This window comes from Kogia breviceps, chromosome 13, assembly GCF_026419965.1.
Source record: "Kogia breviceps isolate mKogBre1 chromosome 13, mKogBre1 haplotype 1, whole genome shotgun sequence".
In the NCBI taxonomy this organism is placed as follows: domain Eukaryota; kingdom Metazoa; phylum Chordata; class Mammalia; order Artiodactyla; family Physeteridae; genus Kogia; species Kogia breviceps.
In genome coordinates, this window is record NC_081322.1 from 43,491,465 (window position 1) to 43,508,038 (window position 16,574).

The 16,574-nt window shown below is 46.6% G+C and overlaps 1 protein-coding gene across 2 annotated transcripts in view; it reads left to right on the forward strand.

Moving 5' to 3' along the window:
* CCN6 (cellular communication network factor 6) overlaps positions 1 to 16,574 on the forward strand; it is a 52,721-nt gene that overhangs the window by 16,294 nt on the left and 19,853 nt on the right. For both annotated transcript variants that reach the window (XM_067011678.1, XM_067011677.1), the window contains exon 2: positions 10,834 to 10,929. In XM_067011678.1, coding sequence (XP_066867779.1) covers positions 10,861 to 10,929 — 69 coding nt within the window. In that variant the 5' untranslated portion in view covers positions 10,834 to 10,860. The remainder of the gene's footprint in view (positions 1 to 10,833; positions 10,930 to 16,574) is intronic.

The window sequence follows — 16,574 nt, forward strand, 5'->3', positions numbered from 1 at the left end:
GGTGTACATCAAAGTGAATCAGTTATATGTATACATATATCCACTCTTTTTTAGATTCTTTCACCATATAGGCCATTACAGAGTATTGAGTAGAGTTCCCCGTGCTATACAGTAGGTCCTCATGTTGCATCTTCCCATACATAGAAAAGTGCTAAATCATTAACTTGAGATATCTGGTTTTCTTTTTATTAATTAATCTTTTGATGTTCTGACTACCTGGTCTTTGAGGCAAAAGCCCCTATATTTCCGGGCTCCTCCCTTACCTCTTCCCTCAGAGCCATCTGACAGGCTGTCTTCCTGGCTTGAGGTCCTCAGAAAGACCACCGAGTAAAACATAATGCTCAACTTTTAGGTTGTGCATTTTTTCAGTTGACACATCTAACTTCTCTCCTTGGTCTTCAAAGTTTCAGTGACCTGCTCTCACGTCACCTGGACAAACTTACCATTTATGCCCAAAATACTAGTTAAGATTTCTTCCCCAATAGCATCCTTCAGAAAAAGAAAAGTCACTTTATATTTAAGTCTTTACAAAGTTTGATGACTTTTATAAAGAGCACCAAAATTTGGGTGTTTTCTGAACTACTTTATTTGGAACAAATATCACTACTGAGAGGACATAAGATTAGACTAACATTGGTGAAAGTTTGGGAAGTTTATTGAGGCTACTTGTTAGAATCATTTTTTAAAAGGAAGCAAAGAAACTTAACATGGTTTAGTAATTACTTCCAGGAGTACGACCTCACTTTTAAGATTTTTAAAGTGATTTATTTTTTAACTTAGAAAAATACAGGATGAGTTTACTTTGTGGAGATCATGAGTATGTAACCACAAGAAGAAGGTTAGAAAAAAAACAACAACTGACCTAATGGGATGGAGCTGGTAAATTGCAGCTTGGATAAAATGTTTAGTGACAGCTTTGCACACGGATTTAAGTCACGCTGTATGTCCAGCATCTTAGATGACTGTAAAGATGGTGTGCTCTGGAAAATTGTGATGCGTAACTCAAAATATAGCTGTAAGTGATGATGATGATGCATATGAAGACACATAAGAAGTGTTTCAAGAACTGGGTTATAAGAAGTGAGAATGGAGAAAAGCAGTGTTTGTATGTATGTCTCTGAGACACAAAGACGTGCTGCCTCGATGGTCTTTGAGGAAGAACTTGCTGTCTCACCATCAGCACCATTGAGCTGCAGACAGCTCCCCAGCCCAAGGTCTCGCTCTTGGGGGCAGCCCCTGTCTTGGGACCAAACGAGGTAGAGACACAAGGGCCTGGCCCTGGGGCATCACTTAGGATGTCTCTGGTCGGCACCATTGGCTCCTGAGCTCCCTGCAGGGCTGGCGGAAGCACTGTCAGGCCTGTAGCTCAGTTACACGTCTTCCTCTGCCCAATCCTGCTTCCCCCCTCGTCCTTTCACAGGTGTTGATCTCTATTAAACCTTGTGCACCCCAAACTCCCTCTCAGCATCTGCTTCCAGAGAACTTGCGCTGCGTCAGTAGGGTACCACATTAACAAACACTGCAGGAAGACACTGGCTAGTTCATCTATATCCTTGCAAGTTTATACATTCGGTTGGTGAGTAATTTTTTTTTAAAACTGTCTCATTGGAAAACTGGATATCACCTTACGAGCAAATGTTTTTATTTGTATACCCTCAGTATTCCCATCAGTAGCATATGCAGGCCTGTCCACTTGCTCTCCTTCACACCCATACCCTACTCCCTGTATCACATCCCACCCCATTCATGCCTGCTCTTAGGTTTTGTCTTATTCTGTTCCCTCCACTGTAAATGCCTTTCCTTCTGTTCTCTTCATATCTGTCTAAATCTGACTCATTCAAGGTCTTCAAGGAAGGTACCACTTCTTTCACAAAGGCCTCCTTGCCTTAAGCTGCACTCTTTTATTATTCCTTTATTTTTTTAATTGAATTACATTTTATTGTAGTTTAACAATACAACTCAGTTAAGCACAATTATTCTCTAATTGTTTCATGTGAAGCAGATACCAAATTCATATTTCCTAGTACTCGATATAGCCCAGAGCATTAGGTGGTTACCTGTAAAACACTAGTCAGTTGACTAAAATACATGCATGATAACAATATTGAAAATATTAGGAAATGTATCCAGGAAATTTTTAAATTTAAATCATACCCTGGAGCAGTATGTTCCAAAACCTGTTTCGTTCTTTAAAAAAGTTTTCGTCGTCAAATTAATTGGGAAAATTGTGCCTCTAGTGTCTTCCTATAAGGGATGAGCACATTGGCCAATTAAATAGTAAAGGATCGGAGAAGTCCTAGAGTAAATAAATCTGGTTGACTTTATTTAACGCAAACTACTGTAATTTTAAAAAAATACATGTATTTTCCATTTTAAATAGCATCTATGAGCATTCCCGTGGTATTTGTGTAAAACAGACTCTGGGAGCCATACCCCAAGCAGACAGCAGAGTGGTGTCAGCACCTACAGCACAGGTAGGCCTGGAGGCCAGAAAGATGGACTCTCCATGGCAAACAGGCCATGATCTCTATGCCCAAATTTGGGGTGGGGAACAGGCTCCACAGGCAGGTGGACGATAGCACTCTACCAAGCACAGGAGGCACCATTCCAAGAAGTAGAAGAAGCAGCAAGAGGCAGGGCTGGCAGTTCATTCCAATGACTCCTGGGCAAAGGCTCTCTTTGGGCAGCTAGTCTCAGCTCCAGCTGCCAAATGGAATCACCTGGGGAGCTTGAAAACATCTGGACGCCTGGGTCTTACCCTGCAAGATGCTGATGCCACTGGTCTGACGTGAGGCCTAGGCTCTGGGATACTTAAAGCTCCCCAAGTGATTCTAATTGCAGCTCGAGCTGAGAGCCACTGCTTTAGGGGAACGGGAATGGAAATGTTTAAAAGAATGTCTTCTTCTGCATGCTAGGTTTCCTTTATTGAGTGTATCTGCCATAACAGAAGTCGCTCTGGAAACTGTCAACCGCTGCTGTGTAAGTAGTGGCCATGCTGTTCCCTGTGGAGCCGGAGCTTCCTGCCCCACATGGGGGTCTGGGGACCGCCAGCACCGACTCCACCTGAGGGCTGGTCAGAAAGGCAGAATTTCAGGCCCCACCCACATCCTGAATCATGATCCCTGGGAGATTTGTATTTGTCCCAGAGGTGCTGAGCTAGAACAGCAGCTCCACTCCATGTAGCACCTGCCATCCAGAGAGTCTGCCTGTGTGGTCTTCATTCATCTTAGTATTGAAGGCACGTCTCTCCCTGTCAGTAGTCATTGGCCGCCTATACCTCAGGTCTGCTACCCTGGAGGCCGACTGCCTCTCTCGAAGAAGGAGGCTTCAGAGTCCCCAAATTAAATTTTCCAAAGACCAGTTAGTCAATATTTTGAGTTAGGCAATCCCGAATTGGTGGAAATCTGTCCAGCTGCATTCCCCTGATGTGGCCAAAGCAGAAAAAAACCAGAAATGTAGTTTGATTTACAGAGATGACAAATGGTGTCCGAAACGGCCCTTTTCCTTCTTTGTTTTGGATTAAAGAATGGGGGAAGATCAGAAATGTAGGTCCTAAGTGATCAGCCAAGTCGTCCAAGTGAATCTGAGCCAGGACAGAAGAGTCAGCTGTTCCAGGGGCTCCTGAGGAGCTGAGCTGGGCGAGTGAAGAGGGGGAGCTCAGTGGCACCCCTCCCACGACAGAGGCGAGCTCCTCACTGTGGAGGGTCGGGCCAGCTTCACACCACCCGTGATCGTGATCGCACCCTGCCCCCTCAATGACTGTCCTACAGCTTGAGCCCAAGTCTCCCACCGGCTGTGCTTGTTACCGTCACAGAAGGATTTAATTGTCAATTCTCCTCACGATGAAAACCAAACAGACCAAAACAGCCTCATATTTCTGTAATGAGTAGATGTTCTGGATCATCAGCTGTGCTCTTTCCTCCTCCATTACCAAGCTCATGGAATGTCTGTCCTTCCAGGGCAAACACAAATGGCTGGTTCCTCATGCTTCTCCTGCGTGCTACTTGTGCCTTCCCTCATGAATTAGCTCCTTACTCATTTGTTCAACATACATTTATTATCTAGTGTTCATTGAAAATTAGCACTAGGCTCTGGGTACATATGCTCCTGAACTCAGAGATGAACACATGTGGATAGACTATAGAACAACAAGTTTCTGGGAAGAACTCTATGTTAGAAGGTGAAACTATAAACACTACTTCATCAAGAGAGAGTACTAATTTATTAATCTAAAGGATAAGATCGTTATTAGAGGTGTTCTGGCACATCCATTCAAAATAAAAGATGAACATTTTTAATTTTTATTTTTTTTGCGGTACGTGGGCCTCTGTTGTGGCCTCTCCCGTTGCGGAGCACAGGCTCTGGACGCACAGGCTCAGCGGCCATGACGCATGGGCCCAGCCGCTCTGCGGCATGTGGGATCTTCCCGAACCGGGGCAAGAACCCGTGTCCCCTGCATCGGTAGGTGGACTCTCAACCACTGCGCCACCAGGGAAGCCCAAAGGTGAACATTTGACTTGTGTATAAATTCAGTCATTCTGAAGACAGCTTACTTTGCTCTCTCCAGAATACGACATCAGCCTCAAACCTGATAATGGTAACTTTGGAAGCAATGCAGCACGTCTGGTACCTGCTCAGTCGTTCTGACCTCTTCCATCACATGCTGTGTCGTGGTACAAGAATCAGTCCGAGTGTGGCCAAGCGGCAGTCCAAGCACCACAGGATTGTGCACGAGTTGACAGAAACGTCCCCATTTTGGGGGCTGGAGCAGGAATATTTGTTGAAGGTTATGCAGCAAGAGCCCAGGGAGAAAGCTGTGTTTATTTCTGGTCACTTAATTTCTCAAAGGGGTAAAAGGGAAAAGCAAGGTTCTTGGTTACAAGCCAAAGGCCCCCTCCTGGCCAGCTTATGCAGAGGAGGAGTTCATTGGCAACATATTGGGTAGCTCACAGAATGCACAGGAAATTTGCAGAACCAGGCTTGGAAAATGGGAAGCTGGGCAGTAGGGGAGCCAGTGAGGGTCAGGTCTCAGGAGCAATCAGGTCAGCACACTGGCATCAGTGCCGCCCCCTCCAGAGCAGGGCTCTGGATGTCAACATCACCATCACCATGACAACTACAAGTCACATCTGTGTCACTCCTTCCAGAGTCCCCATCACAAGCATTCAGTTAGCTCAGCCCAGATCATGTGTCTACACTGTATCTGCCAAGGGGTGGAGAAAAGCATCATTTGGCAACTTCTAGCTCCTGTAGTAGGAAGTGGGACCCTCTCTCCCTCCAAGACGCATATTCTGGAAGGTTTATTCCCAAATAAAATGGTGTGGGTGCTGGGCAGCCAAAACTATGGCCCATGTCCACTAAAAATCATAACTTTAAAGTTGTGTCTATCTGAGCTCTCCTATCCATGCCCCTGCCTGTGGTAAGAGTCTGAGGAAGGTTAGGTCGGCCTGGCCATCTGCACAGGGAAGAAGACAGGGTAGCATTCCAAAAGATGGCATACAAGTTAACACTCTGCTTGATACAGTTACTAGAAACCCAATCCGAATTCACTGAAGCAAAACAGAATATTATTTTAAGAGTATGGGGAGGAGTGTGTCTCATGGAGCTCAAGGGCTGGTAATTGTTAAGACTTTGGCAATGACACAGTCCAGTGACTTGAGTGCTGTCGAGATTCTGACCCTAATATTATTATAATTAATAATAATATTTGTGAAGCACTTATTATGTCCTTGCATTTATTTGTACAACAACTCTGAGAAATCTGAACTAAAATCACTCCCATTTTACAGAAGAGGAGGCCTGGAGAAGTTAGGGCATGTGGCCACCGTCACCACACTGCGTTTTCCTGTCTTGGTGCCAGACCGCCGTCTTCTGTCCCTCAGCTCCACAGACCCCGAGTTTCACACCTGCGTCCATTGGCCTAAGGGAGAGATCACACTCTCCTGTGTCCCAAGTCCAGTCTCTCAAGAGGACAACTGTGATTGGCCAGTAGGTACCAGAGGCAGAGTCACCCCCAGTGGCTCTGCGATAACCAAGTAGATGCAATGGGTGAGGGCTGGGGGCTTCAGAGGCAGGGCAACCGTCCCCCCCCAAATAAGGGTTGCTGTCAGCCAAACACTTGTTAACTACACATTTCAACCTTGCCTCCTGTGTGACTTTCCATTTTTGCCTTACTTTCCAGCAATTTACAAAAAAATTTAATTTTCAAAGGCAATGACTAACTCATTCCATGTGTCTGGGAAGACTATTTTTCTGCCCTCTTTTACAGAATTACATTCTTCTTTTATTATTAAATTTTTTTTCAATTTTGCCATTTCACGCTATGCTTGTGGTAATCCGTTTTAGAACTTTTACGAAAGTAGATGAGGTACAAATCATAGATTAAAAGAGAAAAAGACCGCCGAGATGTGCTGTTCAACATGGGAGCCCCTAGCCACACACAACTATTTAAATTCAAATTAAATTAACTAAAGTTAAGTAAATTTGAAATTCAGTTTTTTGGTTACCCTAGCCATATTTTAAGCGCCCAGTAGCAAGCACACTGTAACAGCAAACTCTGTATTATAGAATCTTTCCATCGTTGCAGAACATTCTACTCACCAGTGTTGCGGCGGAGGGTTGTCATAATGGCACGGACTGTCTTCTGAAATAATGAGCTCCCTAACGGAAGTGGTCCCGAACGGAAGTGGTCCCGAACGGAAGTGGTTCGCTGACCAGGACCGACCCTTCCGTCCCAGGGGCTGTGAGTTCCAGCCTTCTTTCCCATCACTATACTTCCTTCGGATTCCTTTCTGACTTGCTCCCATATTCGTTTACTCAAAGTCAACACTGGAATCACATAAAGGTGAGTTATTTCTTTTCTATAGTAGAAAAGGTATACAACTATAACGGAAATTTCTTGCGCTGGAGGGACATTTATTGCTGATACTGAAAATTTAATGCACTTGCTTAATTAGAGGTGGGATGGAAGGAATGTGTGAGCTGGAGATGCTCGTTAACAAGGTGAATTGTCTGCATGTGGAGATGCTTCCGGAGCCCAACAGCAGAGGCTCCTTGTTCTCCATGGTAGGGAAGTTTCCATCCCTCCTCTTTTTATAACTGTCCAGAAGAGACAGGCTATTCTTGATGAAAGCTGCTTTGAATCTTTAAAATTGTCTTGTCCACATTAAAACAGAACTCATTTCCATTCAGTGTCAATCCACAAATTGTTTTTACCACCCCTTGGCGCCAAGGGGGGTCACAGCTGCTCCTGTTGAAGGTAAATTCTGCCCTAGAGTGGGAGGAGTACCTTCGGACGCAGCTGGGTGATGCGGGAGACAGTTCCCCCTATGACTGGTCAGAGGTCTTGTGAGGGTGGGGCTGCTTGCCATTCCTTGTCTGTGCACTGAAAAGAGGGCAGGATGTTCCCAGAGTGTCCCTAGCTAAAGAGGTTGGACCCCAGAGGTGGGACCTTGCAGCTCACCAATGATTCTCATGCCCTAAGCAAGGCACAGAAATAGCCGGGTCTTTAGACCCCAAGGAACCACAGGGGCTGGGACAATGTGGCCTGTGGGCTGTAGGAACCTGGAAGCCTGATACAACTCAGGACAGAGCAGGTGTCCAGTAATGATAATGATTCAACTGCCCATCAACTCAGTGGAAGGGGGACTTGGAGTCACACTTAACTTGATTTAAGGGATTCTAAAAATATATATTTCTTGTGCACCTGAGTCTCAGGACTAAAATTCTTGCTTGCTGCAGTTGGATATACTAAGTTTGGACATAAAATCCAAGGGGCTGGTAAGGACAGTGTCTGTGTGACTGGCAGGGGACACAGATGGCATGCCAGCAGCCAGCAACCAGGACTGAAGAGTTGCTTTCCACACTGAAAATTTGACATGAGACTCACTGTGGGGAGGCCTTTGTGGATGAGGCTTGTCAACTGGCAGCCCCACTGAGGGTGAGAGGAGCTCAGTTTTGTTCTGCCAGGTCTTAAGTTAGGATAGCATGTGATTTCACAATTGATTCAATTACGTTGCATGTGGATTTGGCTAAGTGGTAGATTAGTATGTATCTCTCATTGTTTTTTTTTTTTGAAAAACAATGACTACTTTTCTGAATTGAAGCAGAAGCTTTTTAAAATGACCTCCATGAAACTGATGGTCCAGATTAACTAACTCTCCATTTTCTTTGTGAAGCATACTGACTGTAAGGGACTGAATGTTTGTGCTCCCCCAAAATTCATATGTTGAAATCCAACCTTCAATGTGATAGTGTTAGGGAGCCCAGAGAGCTCTCTCCCCATCTTTTCCCCATGTCAGTGTACAGTGAGAAGACTGCTGTCTTTCAACCAGGAAGTGGGCCCGCACCAGAACCTGACCATGGCCCTGATATCAGACTTTCAGTCTCCCATGCTATGAGAAATAAATTTCTGTTGCTTGTAAGTCACCCAGTCTATGGTGTTGTTTACAGCAGCCTGAGCTAAGAGGTTGACTGATGTCCACAGCTCATTGAGGGCTGGTGGCTGGTACCGCACAGGCTACTGTTTAGTGGGCCTACAGTGTTGTTTGCTTCTTTCCTAACCTGTTAATTCCAATTGACTGTTTTCCGGTAATTACACAGTTTGACCAGATATTATTAAAACTAGTGATACACCAGTACACAAAGAAAGAGGGATGTGTTACCAGTAAAAATTCAGCTTAATGCTTTGGAAAGACTCAATGAAGGAAAGTCTATTTAAAAAGCATTGCTGGGGCTTCCCTGGTGGCGCAGTGGTTGAGAGTCCGCCTGCCGATGCAGGGGACGCGGGTTCGTGCCCCGGTCCGGGAGGATCCCACGTGCCGCGGAGCGGCTGGGCCCGTGAGCCATGGCCGCTGGGCCTGCGCGTCCGGAGCCTGTGCTCCGCAACGGGAGAGGCCACGGCAGTGAGAGGCCCGCGTACCGCAAAAAAAAAAAAAAAAAAAAAAAAGCATTGCTGAATTATGTTTGATGGTTATCAGTACAGCATCTAGAAGGATTCTTGAGTCAAGATGCTTTGTACTGTCTTTAAATTCTCATCTCACTAAGGAAACCCAGTGAGACAATACAGAGGATGCATTATGTGTGTGTGGTTTGCAAAGAAAGGAAATAATACAGCACTCTAACCAGCAAACCCATATTCTAAGAAGAGGCATTGGCTCAATAAAAGGATTGGTGAGTGAATATACATTTTAAGTTCCCTGTTACAATAAAATGTTGGCTGCGTAAATGTGTCATTTGTGCTCATGATTCTCCTTTTTGTCCGAATGGATTATCGCCCTCTACTGTTAGCAGGGAGGAATGCCAACCGTGATTTGCACGGCGACCCCACCCACGGTTTACTTTCAGAGCGCCGCCTTTCAGTTAGAATGTGCAGGTAGGTGTCCGGTTACAGTGGGGCTGAAAACGTAGCCGCGCTCACACATCAATATAACGAAATTATTTTACATCCAAAGTATTTTCATCTATTTATTTTCAACGGTTTCATCTATTTATAAAAGAATGTTTTATAATTGAGTGATGAACACCCTCATCCCATTCCCACACGATTTCATTGCCTTTTAATTACACTCGGTAATATTTAAGCATAGATGTCGATTTAAAAGGCGGTGGCCTTCAAAAAGGACAGCTGCTATTCTTTGGTGCCACTGTTCACAGTGACAATGTGAAATAAAATAATTCTGACTATGGAAAGGTCCAATCTTCCTGTGAATGAGAAAAATAATGTGTGCGACAGACAGCTCTCTCCTCCCACATCAAGGGACTTGGCAGGGCGTGGAAAGCATCTTGAAGGGACATCCCGGGTACTGCGGGAGACCTGGCGAGATGGCGGCGGGATCCTCCCACCTCTGCGGCAGCTTTGCAATCAATAACGCAAGGCTCTGCGGCAGCGCTGCGCCTTCTTTCTTACCCGCCTCCCGCAGCGGGGCGGAAGGCCAGTACGTTAGTCCCTTGCACCATCTATCGTCTATCAGTGTTCATTGCAGGTTGGGTCTGGAAAACTGCAGAACTGCGGTTCTGAACGTCAGAACTGAACATCAGAAACTGCAGTCTGAATTGTGCGTGGGGCAACGCTTAGCCTTCAAAGGGCGATCTAATGTTAAAAGGCAAAGAAAAAAAATGAATGCCGTGTTCATTCATTTGTCTGTAAAACGAATAACTTAAGTCTAGAAACTCCAGGTACCAATCATGTAAAGCACCTGCTAGTCATTTTGTGTGTACCGAGGCTATAGTGATAGGTCTCGTCAGTCTCCACCCTCCTGTGACTCGGTCCAGTAGGGACAATCCATATAAACGTGAGTCCAGCTAAATCTGAGGTTCATGTTAACAACGAATAGATTTTTAATATGAAATATGCCCCATATATACTAAAAAAACACAATTGGGCATCCTATCATTATTATTACCATTCTTTTTATTAGCTAAATCTGGCAACCCTCCATGGAAACACATGTTGCAATACAGGTTTTACACGGCCATTAGCAGTGCACGAAGGGCTTGAGGACCTTTGTTCAGAGGTGCTGGTTAGGAAGGCTTCTCAGCAGACAGTCACTAATGCGAATGGCTCACCAAACCGGTGAACAATGGGCAGGTTTCTCCCGGTAGAACTTCATAAGCAAAGGCAAGAGTCTGGGGGAACACACAGCACAGCACACACACAGCATTTCTGTGCTGTGTGAGTGCAGGGGTGAGGAGGGGAGAGGCCCGCGGGAAGGCCGCTGCATCACAGAGGGCTATCTACCATGCTGGCCAGGAGGTGGATTTTATCCCGGGTGCAAGGGGGAGTAAAAGAAAGGTACTGAGTAGGAGAGTGACTTGGTCAAATTTGTGTTGAAGGAAGATAAATCTGCAGCAGTGTCGAGGATGGACTGGAAGGTTAAGAAGCCTAAAGGTGGGGAGACGTGGAGGATGTTGTCCAAGGTCAGCGAGCTGGTAAGTAGCAGAACTTGTGGTGTGAACTGGGGTCTGCTGGCTCCAAGTCAGCCAACGGGCCTGCCCGTCTAATTGGATTATGATTCCCACGTGCAGTCATTTTCAGGCTCAGGAATAACACCACATTATGCACATTTTCCTTCCCTGAAAGATGAGCTCCACCCACATTCAGAAATACGGGAAATACCTCGTCCTCCTCTTCTCTCCCTTCCTGCCTCTCAGGAGGCCCCTCAGCTCCTGCCTCTGATTAACTCAGCCCTCTTTCCCACACAGGGCTCCCCCTGCAAACCCGTCTAACAGGGCCAAGTGACAAAGTGAGTTAGATCCTCTGAGGTAACCTTGCGGGCCTTGTTTTTCTTGGGCCGCAGCCTGACTTTCTGATGCCCTGGGATGAGGGCACCTGCTTCTTTTCAAGGAGACTCTGCTATGAGGCCCACGCAGATGGCAGGGCTGGCGTTCTGCGGTCGTTAGGGGCTGCTCATTCTTGGACCTGGTTCACTAAAATCTGGACAGGAGGCCAAGCAGAGCCTGGCAACCCTTCCAACCTGCCCTCGAGGCAGGGGCATTGGCAGCACCTTAGCACGCATGGTGCAGCCCCTCAGAGAGTGCGCAGGTGCTGGTGAACTAGGCTTGTAGGTTAGTGAGGGAAGAAGAGGAAGCAAACTTGCTCTCCCGGACGTGTGTCGTGAAATTCATGTCAGGATCTTGAGGCTAGAGCTTTGCAAAAAAAGGGTGTGTGTGTGTGGCGCATTTAACAGAAGATACACACATAGGAAAAAGTGCAAGAACGTGAGAAGGTATGTGAGAAGTGCAACAATTAGTTTAAAAAGGGCACAAAAGGATGCAGTGGATAAATTATGCAAGAATAGAGACATGCATAGATTTGGTAGTTTTAGGGCGATTTTAAAAGGAGTGCTTTTATTGTATTTATTTATTTATTTATTTTGTGTACGCGGGCCTGTCACTGTTGTGGCCTCTCCCGTTGCGGAGCACAGGCTCCAGATGCGCAGGCTCAGCAGCCATGGCTCACGGGCCCAGCCGCTCCGCGGCATGTGGGATCTTCCCGGACCGGGGCACGAATCCACGTCCCCTGCATCGGCAGGTGGGCTCTCAACCACTGCGCCACCAGGGAAGCCCTTAAAAGGAGTGCTTTTAAATAAGCAACAAGTTTTTATTGAACACCTGCCATTTGAATGCCCTTCAGCACCGTTGGGCCGGCAGTAGCAAGTCGGTTGGAAGAATCCCTGATTAGAGATCTAGTTGCTGGCCCAAGCAGAGCGGACAGAGAGCCAGAGGAGATGGTATAGAGCTTCCCGGCATTGGTTTTGGTTCTGAGGCCTGTGAATTTTCAGGGCAGAATATGCACTCTACGAGAATGGTGATTTTGTGAGACTTATAGTATTCATTCCAAGGATGAATATGAAGCCACAAATCCAGGCGTGTAGGAAATATCCGTTTCTTCATTTTCTTCAAATTCAAATTTTAATTTGATTAACTTAATTAAAGTTAAAATTTAAATTAGACCTGGCTCTGAAGCACCCTCCCCCATCTCCATCTGGAGATAAATTTATTATTCTAAGCCGTCATTGGAGGGCTCCTCCCCATTCCACCACCGCCGCAAGCAGAGGTTGATCAATAATCCAGGAGGCCTAGCTGGTGCCTGGAGAAGAGGCCAGGCCTCTGGTCTTCCCTTTCTGAGCTTCCTGCCCACACCCTGACGGTCCATGTCTGCATGGGCGCTGAAGGCTCTGTCCGTGCACAGAGGTCCTCGGGGAACTTGTGCGGAGATGGCCCAAGTGCCCAGTCCTTAGTGCCCGCCCCTCCCCACCGGCCTCCCGAGCTTCCTCCTCCTCTTGGCTGCCTCAGACTCACTCCTCTCTTCTCTCCCAGCATCACCTCTTCAGTGAGATCCAGTTCCCTAAAAGATGAGAGAAAGCATTGCAGTAGCTTCCTTCTTCTGCTTGGAGGATGGAGAGAGGGAAATATAAATGGCCTCACTAACTTCTTGAAACTAGAGAGGTGAGCAGGAGGGGAAAAAACGTTGAAAATGCAGTGCAAATTCATTATCTCAATAAATCATCCTGCTGCAGATTACTATGAAATTTACAGGCCATGCAGAGGGGCGGCAAAGCAGGGGATTAAATGCTTGGATTCTTGGTTCTACCTCTCGCTATCCACGTGGTCTTGCCTCAGTTTCCTCAAAGATGGTATTAACCGTACCTCCCCGGCAGTGATGCTGTGAGGAGCAGCTGAGTCCACACGTGTACAGCACTGGGCACAACGATGAGGTGCCCTGAGTACTTGGTAATTGTTAGCGGCGGTTATTATTAAAGCTCTACTTTCACTGACACACACGTTCAGCGCCTGACTACACCAACAATGTCGGTTCTTTTCTCGGACTAACAATAGCTCCCTCTCCACAACCAATAAGAGAGGAAAAGAAGGACGACGGGGTGAGGAAAGGGAGACTCTCATCCCATGCTCAGTGCACTGACGGAGGTGTGGAGGCTGATCTCTGCCTGCCCAGATGACCCAGGAGAAGGGACTATTCTGGTTGTGGTGCTGTTCCTGTTAGAACAAGCTCAGGAATCTTACAGGAAGGGCAGTGGGGCATGTTCTTCACAGATGGAGCTTGTCACCACCAGAGGTGTGTGTTTTGCCAGTGGAGAGACCACTGGACTGGGAGTCTTCCTGACTCTTCAGCTGGCTTCCTCTCTCAACTCTTTTCTTTTTTAAATCAATTTACTTATTTATTTATTTTTGGCTGTGTTGGGTCTTCGTTGCTGCACGCGGGCTTTCTCTAGTTGCGGCGATCGGGGGCTACTCTTCGTTGCCGTGCGCGGGCTTTTCACGGCGGTGTCTTCTCTTGTTGTGGAGCACGGGCTCTAGGCGCGAGGGCTTCAGTAGTTGTGGCACGTGGGCTCAGTAGTTGTGGCTCACGGGTTCTAGAGCGCAGGCTCAGTAGTTGTGGCGCACGGGCTTAGTTACTCCAAGGCATGTGGGATCTTCCCGGATCAGGGATTGAATCCATGTCCCCTGCATTGGAAGGCAGATTCTTAACTACTGCGCCACCAGGGAAGTACCCCTCTCTCAACTCTTTGTGTCACTGCCTTACAGATGTTCTCCCTGCCCCCTGATTTAAATTAGCTCCTACCTATCATTCTCTCTTGTAATTTCTTGTTCTTTATTATTAGCCTTTAGCCTTTATTCAATTTTTAATCATGGATACTTTGCGTGTTTATTTGTTTAGCATCTTCTCTCCCAGTAGATTACATAGCTCTAGAGGGCTGGGATTAAGTGTGTTTTGTGGACCAAGTGCAATCACTTAACCGCAACTTTTTTTTTTAACATCTTTATTGGAGTATAATTGCTTTACAATGGTGTGTTAGTTTCTGCTTTACAACAAAGTGAATCAGTTATACATACACATATGTTCCCATATCTCTTCCCTCTTGCATCTCCCTCCCTCCCACCCTCCCTATCCCACCCCTCTAGGTGGTCACAGAGCACCGAGCTGATGTCCCTGTGCCATGCGGCTGCTTCCCACTAGCTATCCACCCTACGTTTGGTAGTGTATATATGTCCATGCCACTCTCTCACTTCGTCACAGCTTACCCTTCAACCTCAACTTTTTAATCTGCTAAATGAGGATGGTAATACTGCTTTTGCCTACCTCACTGAGCTGTGAAATTAAAAAAGATAATACATGTGAACTTCCTTGTAAATCATGAAACATCTTGCAAATATTAGTTATGCTCAATGACATGTCCATTTGAATGTACATCACAAGCTGAACACTTGTGAAACGAACTCCCAGGCAGATTAGCATTTTGTTAAATGAGATAATGGAGGAAAGTGCTCACAGCAAGACACACACTGTGATGGCTCTTGATGTCTAAAGTAGAAGATGGCAGCCCCAACCTCTACAAATATGACATGATAGTCACTCAGTCCATCCGTAGTGGGTTTGAAATAGTTAAATAGGAGCATGCCTATGGCTGGAGATGTCTAAACACAAGCCACAGTGAGTAACCCAGAGCCCATCCATTCTGTACACTGGAGGAGGATTCGCAAGTCCATTCTCAACTAAGATGTTCCTTTCCTACCAAGAGGCAAGGATGGGGAATATGACACCTTCCCCTGCCCTCTGGCAGAGAGACTGCTGAAGGAGGGAAGACATTTCCAGAAGAATGGCTGCTGCTGCCAGCATTTCACAGAGAACACATGGGAGGAACATGAATCTCCTTAAGTTCAAACACTGAACAGATATGTGCAGTATCACATTTGGAACAGGACGGATGTAGTTGATGAATATGCTTATCCTGGGCTTAGATTTTTTTCTGCTTTTGATGGACCAGTGAGGAAATTAGAAGAGATCCTTTCTCATGGCCAGTGTGGTGCATGAATCACTGAGGCTGGGAACCCAAAGATCAGATGATGTTAAACCAGAGAGACAAAAATAATAGATAAGATTGGACCAACACAGACCCATTTTCCTTCATTAGGGTGTTCTCAGGTGTTACTGAGTCCGCGTTTGTACTGCTTACGGCAGGACAGGCAAATCAATTGCGAGACGAGGTGTTGGGGCAAGGAGAGGCGACTTTATTCGGAAAGCCAGCAGACGGAGAAGATGGTGGACTTGTGTCCCCAAGAACCATCTTCCCCGAGTTAAAATTCAGGCTTCTTTTATACTAAAAGGGGAGGGGGTGAAGTCTTGGTTCTGATCCACCTCTGGAGGGGGTGGGTTAGTTTCTTCTTCCTGCAGCCATTCACAGGTGGGCCTGGTCAGAATGTTTCCTGTGAGCTAAACAAAGGTATTTTAGCTTAACTCTCATTACCTGGGAGGCAGGGTTCCCAGAGATGGGCCATTATGTTAATTTTAGCTTATAGGCAACATCCCTTTAGTGATTGACTTGTAATAGAATGCAGAGGTTTTTCCCTATTACACAGGTTTTGTCCTGTTTCTCAGGGAGGAAGGATGAGGAGTCTACACTATAACTATGCTGGGTATTCCTTGTCGTTTGGTGTGTATGTAACTATGGTGTAACTGACTACTTAGTAAACTGTGTACAGTATGTTTGCACATTTTATGGAGTTCCTGGCTCTCCAAGGACCCCAGATTCCCCATTGTTGGCAGGGAGCCCAGTTTTTCCCCAGGTCTTGGGCTTGGGATTGAATGAGCGTCAGTCACTGTGTCCTTATACATTGAAACAAAGGTGAGCAGTGAGCCCAAGAGAGGCAACAGGTAAAGGGAGGATAGGTAACAGGTCAAAGGGAATAGAGGGGCTTCCCTGGTGGCGTGGTGGTTGAGAGTCCGCCTGCCGATGCAGGGAGTACGGGTTCGTGCCCCGGTCCGGGAGGATCCCACGTGCCGCGGAGCCCTCGTGCCGTGGAGCGGCTGGGCCCGTGAGCCGTGGCCGCTGGGCCTGCGCGCGTCCGGAGCCTGTGCTCCGCGGCGAGCGGTGAGAGGCCCGCGTACTGCAAAAAAAAAAAAAAAAAGGAATAGAAATCGTCTCTAGGATGGGGGCAGGAAGATGGACCAGACATTGGATCCACAAGAAGACGAAGCCCCATCACAAATGCATGTCAAGACACACGGGCAAAGACCAAGGTTGAGAAGCTGGGTAAGCAAAGGTCACACACAA